At 43.7% G+C, this 22,701-nt stretch overlaps 1 protein-coding gene across 2 annotated transcripts in view; it reads left to right on the plus strand.

Moving 5' to 3' along the window:
- unc13d (unc-13 homolog D (C. elegans)) overlaps positions 1-22,701 on the plus strand; it is a 167,340-nt gene that overhangs the window by 13,320 nt on the left and 131,319 nt on the right. For both annotated transcript variants that reach the window (XM_072558113.1, XM_072558115.1), the window contains exons 2-3: positions 4,462-4,518; positions 16,590-16,697. In XM_072558113.1, coding sequence (XP_072414214.1) covers positions 4,462-4,518; positions 16,590-16,697 — 165 coding nt within the window. The remainder of the gene's footprint in view (positions 1-4,461; positions 4,519-16,589; positions 16,698-22,701) is intronic.

The raw sequence follows: 22,701 nt of genomic DNA on the forward strand, positions 1-22,701 counted from the left end.
GAACAGCACAGTTAGTATTCCTGATGAAGGGCTTTTGCCCGAAATGTCGATTTTCCTGATCCTCGGATGCTGCTGACCTGCTGTGCTTTTCCAGCGCCTCACTCTCGAATCTAATCTCCAACATCTGCAGTCCTCACTTTCGCTTAGCACAGTTCATAAGGCATTTCCAAATCTGTTCGTCCAGAATTAAGGGCCATTAAATCTACCTCTACCACTTAAAAGCTTTACTGGACTATTTTCTGAAAAATCCTTGCAAATAATCAACAGTCCTTTTTTAATCTTTTGACCTTCAAAGAAATCATTGAAACACCTCCTTCAACCAAAGAATAGTTCTTCATAATTTCAGTTCCTCCAGTTTCTCATAGTCTATAAATATATCTGTGTCTAACATGTGTGCCCTAATTCTAGCCTTCCTCACAAGAGGAACCATCCTTCCAGTATTCAACTATCAAGTCTCCTCAGGATCTTGTACGTTTCAATAAGATCACCCCTTATATTTTGAACTCCAAATGAATTGGGCCTAGCCTGTTCAACCTTTCTTCAAGATAAACCCCTTTGTGCCAGAAATTATTCAAATGAACCTTCTCTGAATGGTTTTCAAAGCAATTTTCAAATGAAAGCAGTCACCAAGTTGTGAATGGGTTCCGTTCCTGTGTCTGTTTGCAAGTCGATTCAGAACACAATGCAGGATTGTAATTCATAAGTACAGGAAACAATCATATGTAGGATGTTTAAAATTGCATCCCCATATAGGATCAAGTTTGTAAACATGGGCATTGGTAAACCACATATTTGCAAATTGGGGACCCCCTGTATATCTCTCTCCAAAAGAGAAAGGGGTGGGAAATTCATAAGGGATTTGGGAGAGAACCTTTTCACTCAGCAAGCGGTGGGAATCTGGAATGCAGTGCTTGGGAAGGTAGTGAAGGCCAGAAACCTTACAACCTTTAAAAAATTTGGATGAGCTCTTCAAATATCATAGCATTCAAGGATATGGGACAAGTGTAGGAAATTGGGATTAGCGCACTTCTAATAGTGGTTATATTGCTGCAGACTTGATGGTTGAAGGGTCTTCTCTGCACTCTATGAAATGAGGACTCCATAACTGTATGCACTATTCCAGATGTCGTCTCACCAAAGCTCTGTACAGCTGCAATAAAATTTCCCTGCTTTTATGTTCCCTTCCCTAGCAATAAATGTCCGTGTATAATTTGTCTTTCTAATCATTTGCTGTACTTGCATACCACTGTTGTGTGATTCATGTTCCAGAGCATCCAGATCCTTCTGTACTCTAGAGTTCTGCAATTTATTTTCTGTATTTATAACCCACTTCTTTGAGCTAGGTCTCCATTATCATTGCATATTTTCTCAGTTATCTGGGCCTGAAACTGACCAATCCTTTTTACCACACTCTACACATTCACATACCCTAATTTAGACTTCATTCTACCCCAGCCTTATACTGAACCCACGTAATTAACATACTACTTGTTACTTTGGTACTACCTGTCTCTTCCAGCTCCCAGTTCACCTCTCTGTTATTACCTCCTCAGTCACACAATTCTATTAAGTTAGTTTAAACCCTCTCCAAACATTACTACTTCCTGATATGCACGACTGCCTTTCCTGTTCTTTTCAGCCTGTCACTATCTTACAAGATTGGTCTCAGCTGTTTGAGATTGAACAAGATGGAAATGTGATCAAATGATTTCGACCATTCCAAAATTTAAGTTAGAGTCATAGAGATGTACAACACGGAAACAGATCCTTTGGTCCAATTTGTCCATGCTGACTAGATATCCCAATCTAATCTAGTCCCATTTGCCAGCACTTGGCCCATATCCCTCTAAACCCTTCCTATTCATATACCCATTCAAATGCCTTTAAAATGTTGCAATTGTACCAGCCTCCACCACTTCCTCTGGCAGCTCATTCCATACACACACCACCCTCTGTGTGAAAAAGTTGCTCATTAGGTCCCTGTTATATCTTTCCCCTCTCACCCTAAGCCTACGCCCTCTAGTTCTGGACTCCTCCACCCCAGGGAAAAGACTTTTGTCTATTTATCCTATCCATACCTCTCATGATTTTATAAACCTCTATGAGGTCACCCCACAGCCTCTGACACTCCAGGGAAAAAGCACCCAGCCTATTCAGCATCTCTCTATAGCTCAAATCCTCCAACCCTGGCAACATCCTTGTAAATCTTTTCTGAACCCTCTTAAGTTCCTTCCAATAGGAAGCTTACCGGAATAGCACACAATATTCCAAAAGTGGCTGAACCAACGTCCTGTACAGCCACAGCATGACCTCCCAACTCCTGTACTCAATATTCTGACCAATAAAGAAAAGCATACCAAACACGTTCTTCTCTATCTTATCTACCTGTGACTCTACTTTCAAGGAGTTATGAACCTGCACTCCAAGGTCTCTTTGTTCAGCAACACTCCCCATGACCTTACCATTAAGTGTATAAGTCCTGCTAACATTTGCTTCCTCAAAACGCAGCACCTTGCATTTATCTAAATTAAACTCCATCTGCCACTACTCAGCCCATTGGCCCACCTGATCAAGATCCCATTGAGGAACTTTCTTCGCTGTCCATTACACCTCCTGCAAACTTACTAACTTTACCTCCTATATTCACATCCAAATCATTTATATAAATGATGAAAAGTAGTGGTCCCAGCACCGATCCTTGTGGCACAGCAAAAGGAGGGTCGCAGGCCTCCAGTCTGAAAACCAACCCTCCACCACCACCCTCTGTCTTCTACCTTTGAGCCAGTTCTGTATCCAAATGGCTAGCTCTCCCTGTATTCCATGAGATCTAACCTTGCTAACCAGTCTCCCACGGGAACCAAGTCGAACGCCTTACTGAAGTCCATATAGGCCACATCTACTGCTCTGCCCTCATAGATGTGGTATATATGGATTTTAGTAAGGCGTTTGATAAGGTCCCCCATGGTAGGCTACTGCAGAAAATACAGAGATATGGCATTGAGGGTGAGTTGGAGGTTTGGATTAGGAATTGGCTGGCTGGAAGAAGACAGAGGGTAGTAGTTGATGGCAAAGGTTCATCTTGGAGTGCCGTCACTAGCGGTGTTCCGCAAGGATCTGTTTTGGGACCATTGCTGTTTGTCATTTTTATAAATGACCTGGAGGAAGGGTTAGAAGGTTGGGTGAGCAAGTTTGCGGATGATACGAAAGTCGGAGAAGTTGTAGACAGTGAGGAAGGATGTGGCAGGTTACAGCGGGATATTGAGAAGCTGCAGAGCTGGGCAGAAAGGTGGCAAATGGAGTTCAATGTAGCTAAGTGTGAGGTGATTCACTTTGGTAAGAGTAACAAAAAGAAGGGATACTGGGCTAATGGTCGGATACTTGGTAGTGTGGAAGAGCAGAGGGATCTTGGTGTCCATGTACACAGATCTCTGAAAGTTGCCACCCAGGTAAATAGTGCAGTGAAGAAGGCATATGGCGTACTGGCTTTTATTGGTAGAGGAATTGAGTTCCGGAGTCCTGAGGTCATGCTGCAGTTGTATAGGACTCTGGTGCGGCCGCATCTGGAATATTGTGTGCAGTTTTGGTCGCCATACTATAGGAAGGATGTGGAGGCACTGGAACGGGTGCAGAGAACGTTTACCAGGATGTTGCCTGGTATGGTAGGAAGATCCTATGAGGAAAGGCTGAGGCACTTGGGGTTGTTTTCATTGGAGAAAAGAAGGTTTGGGGTGACTTGATAGAGGTGTACAAGATGATTAGGGGGTTAGATAGGGTTGACAGTGAGAACCTTTTTCCACGTATGGAGTCAGCTGTTACAAGGGGGCATAGCTTTAAATTAAGGGGGGGTAGATATAGGACTGATGTTAGGGGTAGGTTCTTCACTCAGCAAGTCGTAAGTTCATGGAATGCCCTACCAGTAGCAGTAGTGGACTCTCCCTCTTTATGGGTATTTAAGCGGGCATTGGATAGGTATATGGAGGATAGTGGGTTAGTGTAGGTTAGGTGGGCATTCATCGGCGCAACATCGAGGGCCGAAGGGCCTGTACTGCGCTGTATTCTTCTTCTTCTTCTTCTTCTTCTTCTATGTCACCATCTATTTCCCCACATTTTCTATCTTCCATTTCACTCCACAGTAAACACTGATGCAAAATACTCATTTAGTATCTCCCCCATCTCCTGCGGCTCCACACAAAAGTTACTTGAATATAAAGTATAGAATTCAGACATTCTGTTATAATCCTGCAATTAATTGGCAGTATTTAAAAGCCCAGGTCAGGTAAGTGTTTAAGCTGAGGCCCAAAACTAATTAAGAGCTTAGACCTGCATGCAAATGATTTTGCTAATGCTTCTTTCTGTCTTCTATTATCTGTAATATAATTCTATATTGGCTCATATATTCTTGCGATCAATCAGGTATTGATTAAATAATGATCTAAGTGTGTTGTTAATATTATTCCACAGATGGAGCCACAGGCCCTGAAAGGACAAACCAAACTTGCTCAGTTCACAAAGGAAGAGGTAAAAACATGTTCAAGGGTGTGAGTCGACACCTGTTTGTAAGTTATGGTGACTGTGTGTGGACATGTATTGATATGTGTATGGTATATGCAAGCCTGACAGGAAAGCCATTTATTAGTTGGAACAAACACAGATAATACTGGAAAGCAGGTCCGGCAGCATCTGTGAAGAGAGAAAGAGAGTTAACATTTGTAATTTGGTCTGACTCTTCTTCAGTTTTGTGCAGAAGGAACTTTGTTTCCACAAGGACTGTGAGGTGATCACTTTTACCAATGCTGCCACAAACAGACAGCTCTGCAGCCGGCAGATTGGTAAGGATGAAGTCAAGTATGTTTTACCGTCTTGTTGGCTTCCTCACCATCTGCTGCAGATGGGGTCTAGCAGCTACATCCATTAGGACCTGACCAACTCAATCAGTAATTGCTGCTGCCGAGCCACTCTTGGTGATGGACATTAGTGGTATGCGGTAATCGGCAAGAGGTTTCCTTGCCCGTGTTTGACCTGATACTATGAGACTTCATGGAATCCGGAGTCAATTTTGAGGATTGCCAGGGCAATTCTCTCCCAGATGTATGCCACTGTGGTGCCACCTCTGCTGGGTTTGTCCTGCTGGTGGAATGGGGATGGTGATGGTGGTATTTGAGACACTGTCTGCTAGGTATGATTCCATGAGTATGACTATGTTGCTTGACTAGTTTGTGAGACAGCTGTCCAAATTTTGGCACTGGCCCCCAGATGTAGTATGGAAGATTTTGAGTTGTTGACAGGGTTGTTTCTGCTGTTGTTGTTTCAAGTTTCATTCTTTTGTTTTGAGACTTTCTATTGTTTGATACAACTGAGTGGTTTGCTAGGTCATTTCAGAATGAGTTAAGACTCAACCACGTTGCTGTGGGTCTGGAGTTCCATGTAGGGCAGACAGGTGAGGATGGCAGATTTCTTGATGTGCCAGATGGGTTTTTATGGCAAATGTTTCATTGTCATCATTAGACTTTTAATTCCAGGATTTATTAAATTGAAATTACACCATTTGCTATAGTTGTGGTGGGGGTGAAGGGGGGATTCAAATGCAGGTCCCCAGAACATTACTTGGGTCTCTGGATTAATAATCCAGTGACAACACTATGACACCATCACCTCTTTATTAAACAAAAGTTCCAATCTCTGATGGAGAATCAAAGCCTGGCCATGATAGTGAGAGCACCTAATCCTAACCATTAGACCATCAGGGAAGTTGGTGACCGGAATTGGGTCATGTTCTGTTACTTGTGAAGAACATTCACAAACTTCTGCAAGATAAAAATGACACTAATATGTCAGCCAAGGCTTGAAGTAAATACTACCATCTCTGAATCATTGGCCAAAGTCTGACTCCAAAGACTTGAGCACATAATGTGGCTGCTATTCCTAACACAGGCCCAAGGAAGTTCAGCAATGGTGGCACTACCAGCTGTTAGATGAACTATTAAGAAGAGGCAACTATTTGCCTTCTTGGGTGGGCATAAACCATCCCATGATGTAATTTTGAAACATAGCAGAGGGACTGCATCCCAGTGTCTTGGCCAATATTGATTCCTCAACTGACCTCACCAAAACAGATGATCTGGACAATCTACCTGTCATATTTCATTGGATTACAATAGTGACTGCACTGAAAATTTACCTTCTTGGCTGTGAATCTCTTTGGAGATCATCATACAAACACTAAAAGAATATAAAATGAAGGACACTTGCATGGTTTCCAGTACTGATAAAGTCTCTGGATGTATTTTTTATTGGTCAATTGATGTGAATGTTGCATTTGAGAAGGTAGTCATGGTTTGGTTTCTTGAAGCACTGCATCCGATGAGGTGGAGGGAATGATTTTGACCCAGAAATAATGGAGAGACAGAGATATATTTCCCAGAAATGGCTGTGTGTGAAGGGTATCATGCAGGGAGTGATGTTCTCTGCTGTCCTTGACCTTCTGGAATTCACATTGTTGGACTTTCCATATTTGGAAAGTGCTTTTGAAGGAACAATAGCAAATTACTGCAGTTCACCTTCTCAATGGACCTTGATGGTATAGAAACTGATTGTTTAAAGAGCTGGATGGGATACCAATCAAACAGGGTACTTTATCCTGAATGATGTTGAGCTTCTTAAGTGCTGTTGGAACTGCAGCCATCCATCAAACCTTTAATGTGCCTTGTGGGTGACATACAGCCATGGGGGAGATGGGAGTCAGCTACTTGCTGCAGAATTCCCTGCCTCTGACCTCTTCTTACAGTCAATGGAAAGTTCCCAGGCCAGAGGTGAGGAATCCTGTAATGAATAAGTCATCTAACTCTCCAAAGCCTGTCCACCATCCACAAGGCACAAGTCAGGAGTGTGACAGAATATTCCCCTATTGCCTGGTTGGGTGCAGCTCAAACAACATTCGACATGCGTGACACCATCCAAGACAAAGCAGCCCAGTTGATTGGGGCTACATTCATAAACATCTAATCACTCCCCCTTTCACCAAGTCTGCTTACTCAGCATTTTCCAAATCCATGACCACACACCACCAAGAAAGACAAGATCAGCAGATACATAGGAACACCACCACCTGCAAGTTCCCTTCCAAGTCACTTATTATCCTGACTTGAAAATATATGGTCATTCCTTCTGGGTCAAAATCCCAGAGCTCTGTTTATAAAAGCATTATGAGTCTACCTACAGGACATTGACCACAACGGTTCAGGAAGGCAGCTCACCACCTCCTTCTCAGGAGTAAATAGGAAAGGGAAAGAAATGCTAACTCCTCAAGCAAAGCACATATGTCTCTGAATGAATAACAAAAGGATTTTGATAGTGAGCGATTCAGTGATGGTGATGCTGTTGAATGTGAAGTGGAGATGGTTCAATTCTATCTTGTTTGAGGTGGACCTGCAATCTTCTTCCTGACCTCTCCGCCCCCATCCCCACTCCCACTCTGGCCTATCACCCTCACCTTATCACCCTCTCCTTAACCTCCTTCCACCTATCGCATTTCCAACGCCCCTCCCCCAAGTCCCTCCTCCTTACCTTTTATCTTAGCCTGCTTGGCACACTTTCCTCATTCCTGAAGAAGGGCTCATGCCCGAAACGTCGATTCTCCTGCTTCTTAGATGCTGCCTGACCTGCCTGACCTTTTCCAGCAACATTTTCAGCTGTGGTCATTAACTGCCAGGAATGAATGGGGCAATGGACAGCTCACTGGAATATGATACAGATGGTTATTGCATGTCTCCTCATCTGACTGAAAACATTCCTGGAGTTTCAAGTTTTGTCCTTCTTAGCAAGATTTCCAAATTGATTCGAAATCTCAAACCCTCCTCAATCAGATCTGCACGCAGGACTGCATTATGCTGTGTGTGACTTTTGCATGACCTGGCTGCAGGGTTGCATTATGCTGTGCATGGCTATTGTGGACCTGTATGCAGGCCTGCATTATGCTGTGCATAATTGCTGTAGAAATGTATGCAGCCCTACATTATGCTTTCCATGACTGTTGTAAACCATCGTGCAGGGCTGCAACATGCTCTGCACGGCAGTCCTCCGAGCAGTAGCCAGGATGTGGGGAGGAAGATAAATCAGGAGAGAGAAAAGACATATAAATATTACAGTACTTATGGGAGTCTTCAATACGCAGGTGGACTGGGAAAATTTAATTGGTAGCAGATCTCAAGAAAAAGAACTTTTAAAATGTCTACAAGGTGGTTTTATGAAGCAGATTGTTGGAGAGCCCAGTCGGGAATAGGCATTTCCAGATTTGATGGTGATGTGTAATGTGGCAGATTTTATTTGAGAGCTTAAGGTGAAGGAACACCTAGGAGCAGTAATCATAATATGATAGAATTTACCCTGCAGTTTGAGAGGGAGAAGCTGGAATCAAATATAATACTATTACAATTGAGTAAAGGTAGGTAAAAAGACATGAGAGACCAAGTGGCCAGATTGGATTGGAAAGGGGAGCCTAGCAGGGAAGATGGTGGAGCAGCAATGGCAGGAGTTTCTGGGGGTAATTCGATGCACAGCAGAAATTCATCCAAAGGAAGAAAGTACATACTAAGGGGAGAATGAGGCAACTGTGGTTGATGACAGAAGTCAGGGACAGCACAAAAGCAAAAAATAAGATGACAATTGGTGGGAAGCAGAGGATTGGGAAGCCTTTAAAAAGAGGATAACTGAAAAGCAATAAGGAGAGAGAGAGAGAGGATGAAATACAAGATTAAGCTAGCTAGTATTGCAACAGTTTTTATTTAGACATCTAAATATTAAGAGAGAGGCAAGAGTAAATATTGGATGACTGGAAAAGTAGTAATGGGGACAAAGAAATGCCAGAGGAATTGAATAGGTATTTTTCATCAGTCTTCAAGGTGGAAGACACCAGAACTTTAAGACTGTCAGGGGGCAGAGGTGAGTGTAGTGGCCATCACTAAGTTGAAGGTACTGGGGTAACTGAAAGGGCTGAAGGTGGATAAATCACCTGGATCAAATGGAATATACCCCAGTGCTCTGAAGGGGAGAGCTGAAGAAATTGTAGAGGTATTGATGGTGATCTTTCAAGAATCACTGGAGCCAGGGAGGGTCCCAGAGGACTGTAAAATAGGTAATGTAATCCTCCTGTTTAGGAAGGAGAGAGGCACAAGACAGGAGATTAGTTAGCCTGATTTCGGTAATCAGACTAAAATGGGTAAGATTTTAGAGTCCATTATTAAGAATGAGATTGTGGAATACTTGGAAGTGCATGATAAGATAGAGAGGAGTCAGTACAGCTTTGTCAAGGAGAGGTCATGCCTGACAACTTTGTTAAAATTCTTTGAGGTAACAAACAAGTTAGACAAAGGAGAGCCAGTGGACATGATCTATTTGGATTTCTAGAAGGCCTTTGATGCCACACAGGAGACTGCTAAATAAGATGAGAGCACATGGTATTAGGGACAAGGTACTGGGATAGAAAAAGGATTGGCTGACTGGTGGAAGGCAAATGGTATGAATAAAGGTTTTTTTTTAGGATGGCAACCAGTGATTAGTGGAGTTCTACAGGGATCCATGTTGGGACCACAACTATTCATAGAATCATAAAATCCCTATGGTGTGGAAACAGGCCATTTGGCCCAACAAGTCCGCACGGCCCTCTGAACAGTTTCAGACCCATTCCCATATCCTATTTCTCTACATTTACTCCTGACTAATGCACCTAACCTCACATCCCTGAACACTATGGGCAATGTAGTATGGCAATTCACCTAACCTGCACATCTTTGGATTGTGGAAGGAAACTGGAGCACCTGGAGGAAACCCATGCAGACACAGGGAAGAATATTCACGTTTTACGTTGACAATCTGGATGAAGGAACTGAAGGCATTATTGCTGAGTTTGCAGATGACACGAAGATAGGGGGAGGGACAGGTAGTATTGAGGAAGTGGGGAAGCGGCAGAAGAACTTGGACAGGCTAGAAGTGTGGGCAAAGAAGTGGCAGATGGAATACAATATGGAAAAATGTGAGATTATGCACTTTTGTAGGAAGAATCAAGGTAAAGACTATTTTCTAAATGGGCAAAGACTTAAGAAATCTGAAGCACAAAGGGACTTGAGAGACCTACCTCAGGATTCTCTGAAGATTAACATGGAGGTTTAGTTGGCAGTTAGGAAGGCAAATGCAATGTTTGCATTCATTTCAAGAGGGCTGGAATACAAGAGCAGAGATGTACTGCTGAGCCTGTATAATGCTCTGGTCAGATTGGTTTTGAACTTTTGGGTCCTGTACCTAAGAAAGGATGTGCTGGTGTGGGAGGAGGTCTAGAAAAGGTTTACAAGAATGCTTCTGGAGTTGAAGGGCTTGTCAGATAAGACATGGTTGAGGACTTTGTGTCTATACTCGATGGAGTTTAGAAGGATGGATGGTGGAAATCTCATTAAAACCTATAGAATACTGAGAGAACTGGATAGATTGGATGTGGAGAAGATCTTTCCACTAGTAGACGAGACTAAGGCCTGAGGGCACAGCCTCAAGTGAAGGGATGATCCTTAAGAACTGAGATGAGGACAGATTTCTTCAGCCAGAAGTGATTAATCTGTGGAATTCATGGACATAGAGGGCTGTGGAGACCAAGTCATTGAGCGTATTTAAGATAGAGATAGGTTCTTGATTGGTAAGGGGATCAAGGGTTATTTTCGAATCCCTACAATGTGGAAACAGGCCCTTCGGCTCAACAAGTCCACACCGACCCTCCGAAGAGTAACCCATCCCCAACCTCTTTTTACTCCTGACTAATGCACCTCATCTACACGTCCCTGAACACTTTGGGCAATTTAGCATGCCCAATTCACCTAACCTGCACATCTTTGGATTGTGAGAGGAAACTGGAGCACCCGGAGGAAACCCACGCAGACATGGGGAGAATGTGCAAATTCCACACAGATAGTTGCCCAAGGCTGGAATCGAACCTGGGTCCCTGGTGCTGTGAGGCAGCAGTGCTAACCACTGAGCCACCATGCCACCCTAGTTATGGGGAGAATCCAGGAGAATAGGGTTGAGAAATATACCAGTCATGATTGAATGGTAGAGTAGACTTGATGGGCCGAATTGCCTAACTGTGCTCGTATCTAATATGGTGTATGGTCCGTGGCCATTGTAGACCTGCATGCAGCCTTGCATTATGGTCTGCATGACAACTGTATTTTCCTTACAGCAAGTTAAGTCACAATGTTTGTAATGGTAAAATATGGAAAGATTTTCATACAATCAGCTGATTTTTCATCGGTCATAAAAGGATATTGAGGTTTCCAATGTTGGCATGGAATATGTTGATATGCTGAAATATAGGATGTGGGTGAAGATTGTTCGGAATATTAACAATAATATGAGCTGAATGGCCTAAATCTGTGTTGTCTGTTCTGTATAATTTTCTACAGAAAACAGATGCAAACCTTACACCAGTAGATGTGGGGATGTATTGTATCACCAAATGTTTTTCCTTCAGGTTGTAAGTTTGCTCACTGAGCTGGTAATTTGCTTTCAGATGTTTTGTCACCATGCTCAGTAACATCATCAGTGAGCCTGCGATGAAGCTGGTGTACTGTCCCACTTGCTGTTTATGCGTCTTGCTCTGAGGTTGAGGGTGATATAACTTCCAGTTCTTTTTTTGAGAGGTTGGTAAATGAGGCCCTAATCAATACATTTATTTATGGAGTTCCGGTTTGAATGCTAGGCCTCTAGGAAATCCCGTGCATGTCTTTGTTTAGCCTGTCCCAGGATAAATGTATTGTCCCAGTCGAACTGGTGTCCCTCTTCGTCAGTGTGTATGGATACACGTGACAGTTGGTCATGTCTTCTGGTGGATAGTTGGTGCTCATGTATCCTGGTGGCTAGTTTCCTGTCCGTCTGTCCAACGAAATGTTTGTTGCAGTCTTTGCAGGGTATTTTGTATATGACGTTTGTTCTTCTGGCTGTGGGTATGGGTTCCTTTAAATTCATCAGGAGCTGTTTCAGTGTGGTGGTAGGTTTGTGGGCTACCATGATGCCTAAGGGCCGGAGTAGTCATCATCTTCAAGATGTCTTTAATATATGGCAGGGTAGCTAGAGTCTCTGGGTGTGTCGTGTATTCTTGTTTAGGTCTGTCGTTTAGGAATTAGCGGACTGCGCTTATTGGGTACCCGCTGTTCCTGAATACGTTATATAGGTGTTTTACCTCAGCCTCTTGTAGTTCCTGGGTGATGCAGTGTGTTATGGCTCATTTAAATAATGTCCTGATTCAGCTCCGTTTGTGGGTATTGGTTCTTCATCTTACCCTGAGTTGAGGGGTTAGTGGCTACAGAAAGTGCCTTTCAGATGATTATAGTAGCTCAACTGTATAGGGCACCAGGACATTTTCCATTGAGCTTTCTCATTTTGTCTGTCCACAATGAATTATTTGACTCAATTTTGCAATGGTTGAAGCAACAATTTTGTCTCATAGTCAAGCGACAACTAGCTTTGATAATGCACAATTGTAGGGTGAACACTGGTTACTGACTGGCTGCAATAACAGTCTCCACAGGAGTGCTTTTGGCTGTGAAATATTTTGTTAAACTGATGCTTGCATTCTGACACTGACAACTTCTGTACTTCCGTCTATCTTTTCACATCTCCAATGTCTCAGTTTTTAACCAGAAATGACATTGGTCACATGTTGTTCCAACTCAGCAACCAGATCTTCTTTACAATCCACTTTCTGAAACTGGATAAAAAAAACAACCAGCTTAATACACACCATCCAGCTTTTTCCTAAGAACCTTGCAGACACCCTCTTTTCTTTCATTTTCAAGTGACTATTTAATTGTTTATTGATTCCTCAGCACAATACTATCAAATGTTGCTTGTGTATTATCTTGATGAATGAGTGAATTTATTACTATTTATGGACAATGAATTTGAATTAGATTCAGGGGTGCTGCCGGAAGACTGGAGAATTGCATGTATTACATCCTTGATCAAAAGGGAAGAAGAAGGACAGATATGTCAGTCACAGGCCAATCAGTTCATTCGCAGGGCTGGGAAAGCTTTCAGGAAAAAGTTAATAACTGTCAGGGAAATGGGTGGTGGATCAAGGACAAAACTCTCTGCTGGTTGGAGACTTACCTCACAAAAAGGAAGATGATTGACCTCTTGGAGGTCAATCATCTCAGCTCCAAGACATCCATAGAACATAGAGGGTGGTACTAGATGGTAAGTATTCAGCCTGGAGCTCAGTGACCAGTGGTGTTCCTCTGTTCTGGGACCTCTGCTCTTTGTGATTTTTATAAATGACTTGGATGAGGATGTGAAAGAGTGGATTAGTAAGTTTGCTGATAACATGAAGGTTGGTGGAGTTTTGGATGGTGTGGAGGGCTGTTGTAGGTTGCAATGGGACATTGACAGGATGCAGAGCTGAACTGAAAAGTGGCAGATGGAATTCAACTTGGAAAAGTGTGATTCATTTTGGAAGGTGGAATTTAATTGCAGATTATAGGGATAAAGGCAGGATTTTTGGCAGTGTGGAGGAACAGAGCGATCTTGGGGTCCATGTCCCTCAATAGATCCCTCAAAGTTGCCACCTAAGTTGAGAGGGTTGTTAAGAAAGCGTATAGTGTGTTGGCTTTCATTAGCAGGGTGATTGAGTTTAAGAGCCAAGAGGTTAGGCTGCAGCTCTATACAGCCCTGGTTAGACCATACTTGTCATATTGTGTTCAGTTCTGGTCACCTCATTATAGGAAGGATGTGGGCAGAGGAGATTTACCAGGATGCTGCCTGAACTGGAAGGCATGTCTTATGAAGAAAGGTTGAGGGAGCTAGAGCTTTTCTCATTGGAGCAAAGAAGGGTAAGAGATGACTTGATAGAGATGTGGTGGGTGCGTGGAATGCACTGCCAGCAGTGGTAGTAGAGTCAGATACATTAGGGACATTTAAGCAATTCTTGGATAGGCACATGGATGATAATAAAATTAAGGGTATGTAGATTAGTTTGATCTTAGAGTAGGATAGAAGGTCGACACAATATTGAGGGCTGAAGGGCTTGTACTGTGCTGTCCTGTTCTATGTTCTGTCTCTGCAGGAGTTCTTCAGTGGAGTGTCCTAGGCCAACCAGCTTCAGCTGCTTCACCTTCATAAGGTCAGAAGTGGGGATGTCCAGGTTTGGGCTGAGAAGTGGCAAGGAGTATTCATGCCACACAAATGTCAGGCAATGATAATTTCCAACAAGAGAATCAAACTGTCACTCCTTGACATTCAATGGCATTGCCATCATTGAACCTATACTGGCAACATCTTGGGGCTTACCAATCACCAGAAATAGAACTGGACTAGTCATATCAATTTGTCCTTCCTTTGTATTGAATTCCCCTCACAAAGTGGTACCATTCCTTTTGCCTTCCTAATTACTTACTGTACCTATATACTAATATTTTGTGATACATGACCTGGATGATGTTGTGCTTCTTGAGTGGTGTTGGAGCTGCACTCATCCAGGCAAGTGGAGTGTATTCCATCACACTGCTGATGTTTTAAAAATGTTCTCATGGGATGTGCACATTTCTGGCTGGGCCAGCATTTGACACCTATCCCTATTCACCCTTGAACTGAGTGGCTGACTAGGGCCATTTCAGAGGGCAATCACTTGTAGGTCAGACCAGGTAAAGACAGTCATTTTATTCCCTAAAAGATATTAGCATACAATAAGGGATTTTACCACAATGGTTACCACTGGGTAGCTTTTAATTCTAGATTTTTTCTGAAATTGAAATCTATTTGCAAGATTTGCCATGATTCAAGCGCACTCTCCCAGACTGTTAGACCTAATCTAGTGACATAACCAGAGTACCACCAAATCCGCTCACTTGTGCTTTGTAGGTCGTGGGCAGACATTAGGGAGTCATGAGGCGATTTACTCGTTGCAAGCTCCTCTTGTATCCATATTATTTGCATCATTGATCTAGATTCATTTCTGGTCAATGTTGACCCCCAGGATGTTGATAGTGGGGGATTCACTGATGCTAATGCTGTTGAATATCAAGGGCGGTGATTAGATTGTCTCTGATTGGAGATGGTCATTGCCTGACATTTATGTGGTGTGCTTGTTACTTGCCACTCTACAGCTCAAGCCTGGCATATAGACACGGACTGCTTGTGAAGAGTAGCTGAAGAGTCACTAATGATGCTGAACTTTCACACCTCTGACCTTATGATGGGAATGTCACTGATGAAGCAGCTGAAGATGGTTGGGCCTGATATGATACCCTTAAGAACTCCTGTAGTGATGTCCTGGAGCTGAGATCATTGACGTACTAGAAAGTGAGGACTGCAGATGCTGGAGATCAAAGTCGAAAGTGTGGTGCTGGAAAAGCACAGCAGGTCAAACAGCATCCGAGGGGCAGGAGAATTGATGTTTCAGACATAAGCCCTTCATCAGGAATCACCAGCACTCCTGTGCTTTTCCAGCACCACACTCTCGACTGAGGTCATTGATGTCCAGCAATCACAACCATCTTCGTATTTGTGAGGTATGATTCTAAACAGCGGAAAGCTTGTCCCTGAATCCCATTGATACCAGTTTTGCTAGAGCTCTTTGATGCCACACTTGGTCAAATACAGCCTTGATGCCAAAGACAGTCACTGTCTCAGCTCACCTCTATATATCAGCTTTTTGGGAGGAAGGAATAGGAAATCCCTACTGTCCCCTCGAAGTCTCACATTCCATCATCTTCTCCCATCCCATGCTTACCTGCATTCCACCCACCTTGCCACATCTTTGCTGTTTATTTTCAATAACCATAAAACCATAAGATGTAGGAGTGGAAGTAAGGCCAATTGGCCCATTAAGTCCACCCCGCCATTCAATCATGGCTGCTGGGCATTTCAACGCCACTTACCCGCACTTTCCCTGATCAGTTGTAACAGTAATAGTTGTATTTCTGGCCTGATGAAATAAGACATTCACACAATCACCTTCCAACAGAGCCACTAAATGATGAAATGATTTGCCCAGGATTTTCTAATACGCCAATTGCAGAATTTGCCCTGCTCTCCAACTAAATGTTTAGAGATAGGGTTTAATAAATATGGTGTGACCCTCTGAGGTAAGTTGTATGTAACTGTGACCCCTGTACTGTGCTGGTACTCTCCTAAAAGGTTGTAGCCTGTACACTTCAAAGTGTGCTGTTCTGTACCCTTACCATCATACACAGTGCGTTCATAAACATTGCTTAACAGTAACCAAGAGTTCTGGCCTGAGCTTGTTTGAAGATCTGAAAAATCCACTGAATGTGGAGCACTGAGCACAAAGACACTGTGCAAGGAACACAACACTGAGCGTAAGAATATTGAACCTCGATCACAAAAAACACTGACTACAAGAACACTGGGCAGGCGAATACTTAACGTGAAAATACTGAACACTGATCATGGGGACACTGAACAGGAGAACATAGCACGAGAGCACTGAACATGATAATACTGAACACGAGAACCCTGGACACTAGATATTTTGCAATACTGCTGCTTGATTGTTCTTCAGAAGCTGACAGTAATTTTCCTTTTGTTCCATTCAGTTACATTTGTTATATGAAGAAGCCTTGTATACCTTTATTCATCGCAATGGTAAAGCTTCAGCATCCCACAATGCAGACGAGAAAGAGCTCCTTCATTACCTGCAGAATGTGAGTAAACTAACTCAATATATTTTACCTTCTCAGCAGAATGATACTGAAATACATTAACATGGTTTCCTGCAGATTCAATGGGTGAAAAGAGAAAGAATTGCATTCATATTTTGCTGTTCATGAACTTCAGGATGTCTCATGCACTTTACAGCTAATTGGAGGTTCATCATTGTTCTCGGAAACATGGCACACAGCAGCAATCCATAAACAGCAATGAAATAAATGGCTGGTTCTTTTGTGAGAAATAAATATTAGCCAAGCACTGAGAGAATGCACATCCACCAGAGAGGATAGACCAGACCTTAATCAATGCCTCATCTGAAAGATGACCTCTCATACAGTTTTGCACCACCTCAGTGATTCCATGAGAGGGCTACCCACAGAGAAGCTCCTGAGCCACACCTGTTGAACCAACACTATACATACATGTGCCAAAAACTTGGTTGTAACTCAGGTGCCAGCTTATCAGATTCACCAGAAATGTTTGCTTTTCTCACTGATCAGAAGTGGGCAACATAAACTAAATGGGTTGTTTGGCAGATCTATTGGAAAGCCACCAGAGCCAGTCATCTATGTACATGCTGAAGAGGTCAGCATTGTATGCTGCACTGGGCTCCACACCATAGGAAGAACATAACAACTTTAGAGAGGATACAATACAGATTCACTGGCCTTGTCTGAGAAAACATCAACATGTAAGGAGGTTCTTTAAGTATATTAAAGGCAAAAGAATAACTAGAGAGAGAATAGGACTCCCTCAAGGACCAAAGTGGACATGTATGTATTGAACCACAGGGGATGGGCGAGGTCCTCAATGAATGTTTCTCCTCTGTGTTTACCATGGAGAAAGACGTAAAGACTTGGGAACTTGGGGAAGTTAGTGATCATATCTTGGGGACAGTCCATATCACAGGAGAAGCGCTGTTGTGTGTTTTAGAATGTATGAAATTGCAAGAGTTGAGAGAAGACATTGCAGGGGCCGTGGCTAATATTTTTCCATCATCATTAACCATGGATGAGATCCCGAAACACTAGAGGGTAGCGAATGTTGTATCCTTTTTCAAGAAGGGCTGCAAAGAAAAACCTGGGAACTATAGACCAGTAAGCCTGTGGTAGTTAAGTTATAGAACATAGAACATAGAACATAGAACAATACAGCACAGAACAGGCCCTTCGGCCCACGATGTTGTGCTGAACTTCTAACCTAGATTAAGCACCCATCCATGTACCTATCCAAATGCCGCTTAAAGGTCGCCAATGATTCTGACTCTACCACTCCCACGGGCAGGGCATTCCATGCCCCCACCACTCTCTGGGTAAAGAACCCACCCCTGACATCTCCCCTATACCTTCCACCCTTCACCTTAAATTTATGTCCCCTTGTAACACTCTGTTGTACCCGGGGAAAAAGTTTCTGACTGTCTACTCTATCTATTCCTCTGATCATCTTATAAACCTCTATCAAGTCACCCCTCATCCTTCGCCGTTCCAACGAGAAAAGGCTGAGAACTCTCAACCTATCCTCGTACGACCTATTCTCCATTCCAGGCAACATCCTGGTAAATCTTCTCTGCACCCTCTCCAAAGCTTCCACATCTTTCCTAAAGTGAGGCGACCAGAACTGCACACAGTACTCCAACTGTGGCCTAACCAAAGTCCTGTACAGCTGCAACATCACTTCACGACTCTTGAATTCAATCCCTCTGCTAATGAACGATAATACACCATAGGCCTTCTTACAAACTCTATCCACCTGAGTGGCAACCTTCAAAGGTCTATGTACATAGACCCCAAGATCCCTCTGCTCCTCCACCTGACTAAGAACCCTACCATTAACCCTGTATTCCGCATTCTTATTTGTTCTTCCAAAATGGACAACCTCACACTTGGCAGGGTTGAACTCCATCTGCCACTCCTCAGCCCAGCTCTGCATCATATCTAAGTCCCTTTGCAAACGACAAATGCCCTCCTCACTGTCCACAACTCCACCTATCTTCGTATCATCTGCAAATTTACTGACCCACCCTTCGACTCCCTCATCCAAGTCATTAATAAAAATTACAAACAAACAGCAGAGGACCCAGAACTGATCCCTGCGGAACTCCACTTGTAACTGGGCTCCAGGTTGAATATTTACAATCTACCACCACTCTCTGACTTCGACCGGTTAGCCAGTTTTCTATCCAATTGGCCAAATTTCCCTCTATCCCATGCCTCCTGACTTTCCGCATAAGCCTACCATGGGGAACCTTATCAAATGCCTTACTAAAATCCATGTACACTACATCCACTGCTCTACCCTCATCCACATGCTTGGTCACCTCCTCGAAGAATTCAATAAGACTTGTAAGGCAAGACCTACCCTTCACAAATCCGTGCTGGCTGTCCCTAATCAAGCAGTATCTTTCCAGATACTCATAAATCCTATCCCGCAGTACCCTTTCCATTACTTTGCCTACCACAGAAGTAAGACTAACTGGCCTGCAATTCCCGGGGTTATCCCTATTCCCTTTTTTGAACAGGGGCACAACATTCGCTACTCTCCAGTCCCCTGGTACCACCCCCATTGACAGTGAAGACGAGAAGATCATTGCCAACGGTACTGCAATTTCCTCTCTTGCTTCCCACATAATCCTAGGATATATCCCGTCAGGCCCGGGGGACTTGTCTATCCTCAAGTTGTTCAAAATGTCCAACACATCTTCCTTCCTAACAAGTATCTCTTCTAGCTTACCAGTCCGTTTCACACTCTCCTCTTCAACAATACGGTCCCTCTCGTTCGTAAATACTGAAGAGAAGTACTTGTTCAAGACCTCTCCTATCTCTTCCGACTCAATACACAGGCTCCCACTACTGTCCTTGATCGGACCTACCCTCGTTCTCGTCATTCTCAGGTTTCTCACATACGCATAAAATGCCTTGGGGTTATCCTTGATCCTATCTGCCAAGGATTTTTCATGCCCTCTCTTAGCTCTCCTAATCCCTTTCTTCAGGTCCCTTCTGGCTATCCTGTATCCCTCCACTGCTCTGTCTGAACCCTGTTTCCTCAACCTTATGTAAGCCTCCCTCTTCCTCTTTACTAGACATTCAACCTCCCTCGTCAACCAAGGCTCCCTCACACGACCATTTCTTTCCTGCCTGATAGGTACATACATATCAAGGACACGTCGTATCTGCTCCTTGAAAAAGTTCCACATTTCCACCACATCCTTCCCTGACAGCCTATGCTCCCAACTTATGCTCCTCAAATCCTGTCTTACAGCATCGTAATTTCCTTCCCCCAATTGTAAAATCTACCTTGTTGTGCACACCTATCTCTCTCCATAACCAAGGTGAAAGTCACAGAATTGTGGTCACCATCACCAAAATGTTCCCCCACTAACAAGCTCATCACTTGTCCCGGTTCATTACCGATTACCAAATCCAATATGGCCTCCCCTCTGGTTGGACAATCTACACACTGCGTTAGAAAAGCTTCCTGGACACACTGCACAAACACCGCCCCATCCAATCTACTTGATCTAAAGAGCTTCCAATCAATATTTGGGAAGTTGAAGTCGCCCATGACTACGACCCTGTGGCTTCTGCACCTTTCCAAAATCTGTTTCCCAATCTGTTTCTCCACATCTCTGCTGCTATTGGGGGGCCTATAGTAAACACCCAACAAGGTGACTGCTCCTTTCCTATTTCTGACTTCAGCCCATACTACCTCCAGAGGCAGATCCCCCTCGAACTGCCTTTCTGCAGCCGTTATACCATTTCTAAAGCAATGCCACCCCCCCTCCTTTTTTACCACCCTCCCTAATCTTATTGAAACATCTGTAACCAGGAACCTCCAACAGCCATTCCTGTCCCTCATCTATCCACGTTTCCGTGATGGCCACAACATCGTAGTCCCAGGTACCGATCCACGCCTTAAGTTCACCCACCTTATTTCTGATACTCCTTGCGTTGAAGTATACACACTTGAGCCCATCTCTGTGTCCGCAAGTATTCCCTGTCAGTGCTACCTTCTCCACAGCCTCCCTACAGTCTTGGGCATCCTGACACACAGCTAGCTTACTTGCTGGACTACAAGTCCGGATCCCACCCCCCTGCCAAATTAGTTTAAACCCCCCCGAAGAGTGCTAGCAAACCTACCCCCCAGGATATTGGTGCCCTTCTGGTTCAGGTGCAACCCGTCCTGTTTGTACGGGTCCCACCTTCCCCAAAATGCAGTCCAATTGTCCAAATATCTGAAGCCCTCCCTCCTACACCATCCTTGCAGCCACGTGTTCAACTGCACTCTCTCCCTATTCTTTGCCTCACTGTCACGTGGCACCGGCAACAACCCAGAGATGATGACTCTGTCTGTCCTAGCTTTTAGCTTCCAGCTTAACTCCCTGAGCTCTTGAATGACCTCCCCACCCCTCTTCCTACCTATGTCGTTGGTGCCAATGTGTACCACGACTTCTGGCTACACACCCTCCCCCTTAAGGATTCTGAAGACACGGTCCGAGACGTCTCGGACCCTGGCACCCGGGAGGCAACAAACCATCCGAGAGTCTCGCCCATGTCCACAGAACCGCCTGTCCGTCCCTCTAACTAGAGAGTCCCCTATAACTAGCGCTCTCCTCCTCTCCCCCTTTCCCTTCTGAGTCTCAGAGCCACAGACCCCTTCACTGCAGCTTACGCATGCAAGGCTGTCCCCCCCAACAGTTTCCAAAGCTGTATACTTATTTTTTAGGGGAACGACCACAGTTACTAGAAGTTACTAGAGAAGATTCTGAGATAAGATATACATGCATTTGTAAAGACAGGATTTGATTAGGAATGGTCAGCATGGCTTTGTGTGTGGGAGATCATGCCTCACAAATTTATTATAGTTCTTTGATGAAGTGACCAGCAAATTTGACAAGGGCAGGGAGGTAGACAAGGTCGATATGGGTTTCAGTAAGGTCTTTGATAAGGTTCCACATGGTAGGCTGCTCTGGAAGGTTAGATCACATGGAATCCAGGGGGAGCTGGCAAACTGGATATACAATTGGCTTGATGGTAGGAAGCAGTGGGTAAGAGTGGAAGGATGCTATCAGACTGGAGGCCTGTAATTAGTGGAGTGCCTCAGGGGTCAGTGTTCGGCCCATTGCTATTTGTTATCTATATCAATGATTTGAATGAGAACGTACAAGGTATGATTAGTAAATTTGCAGTTGATGAAGCAAGGACTAGAGAGCATCAGTTTAAGGTTAGAGGGGAAAGAATAAAAAGGAACCTAAGGGGCAACTTTTTTACACAGAGGGTGTTACACACATGGAATGAGCTACAAGTGGAAGTGGTTGAGGCGGGTACATTAACGACATTTAAAAGGCATTTAGACAAATACATAGATAGGAAATGTTTAGAAGGATATGGGCCAAGTGCAGGGAAATGGGGTTAGCGTTGATGAACATTTTGGTCGACCTGTCTCTGTGCTGTAGGACTCTATGACTCAACGAATAAGGACTTGATAACATGGTTTCTGGCAATTTCAGAATACTCCCAAATATTTAACTTAACATATACAACAAATACACTGAAAATTCAACTTTCCAAAATCATTAATTTTGACAGGGTTATTTTCTGAGGCAGGCTGGCTGTTGTCCTTAATTATAGTTTATTTTCTTTGAGACTTGCACATTTGTTTTTGAGGTAAAGAGAATTCTGTCTTAGCAGTGGACGTTCCATCACTGTAACGATGAAATTACCAGAAATTGTCTCCAAATGAAAGGTTCACTTTCACCGATCCTTGTGTTTACAACCAAATGTTTCTGGATAAAGAGGTGCACATATTTCTTGAGCTGAGGTTCAAAGGGTTAAGGGACCTCCAACTGATGTGGAAATAATCCAGTCAGGAGCTATTAAATGAGATGAGGAGTGATGATCACCATAAGCAATTTCCTACTCCAGCTGTGTTGTCTGTCACATCACTGACCTTATTTAAGGTAAAGTTAAAAATCACAACTCCAGGGTATTTGGAAGCACT

This window comes from Chiloscyllium punctatum, chromosome 39 (assembly GCF_047496795.1).
Source record: "Chiloscyllium punctatum isolate Juve2018m chromosome 39, sChiPun1.3, whole genome shotgun sequence".
In the NCBI taxonomy this organism is placed as follows: domain Eukaryota; kingdom Metazoa; phylum Chordata; class Chondrichthyes; order Orectolobiformes; family Hemiscylliidae; genus Chiloscyllium; species Chiloscyllium punctatum.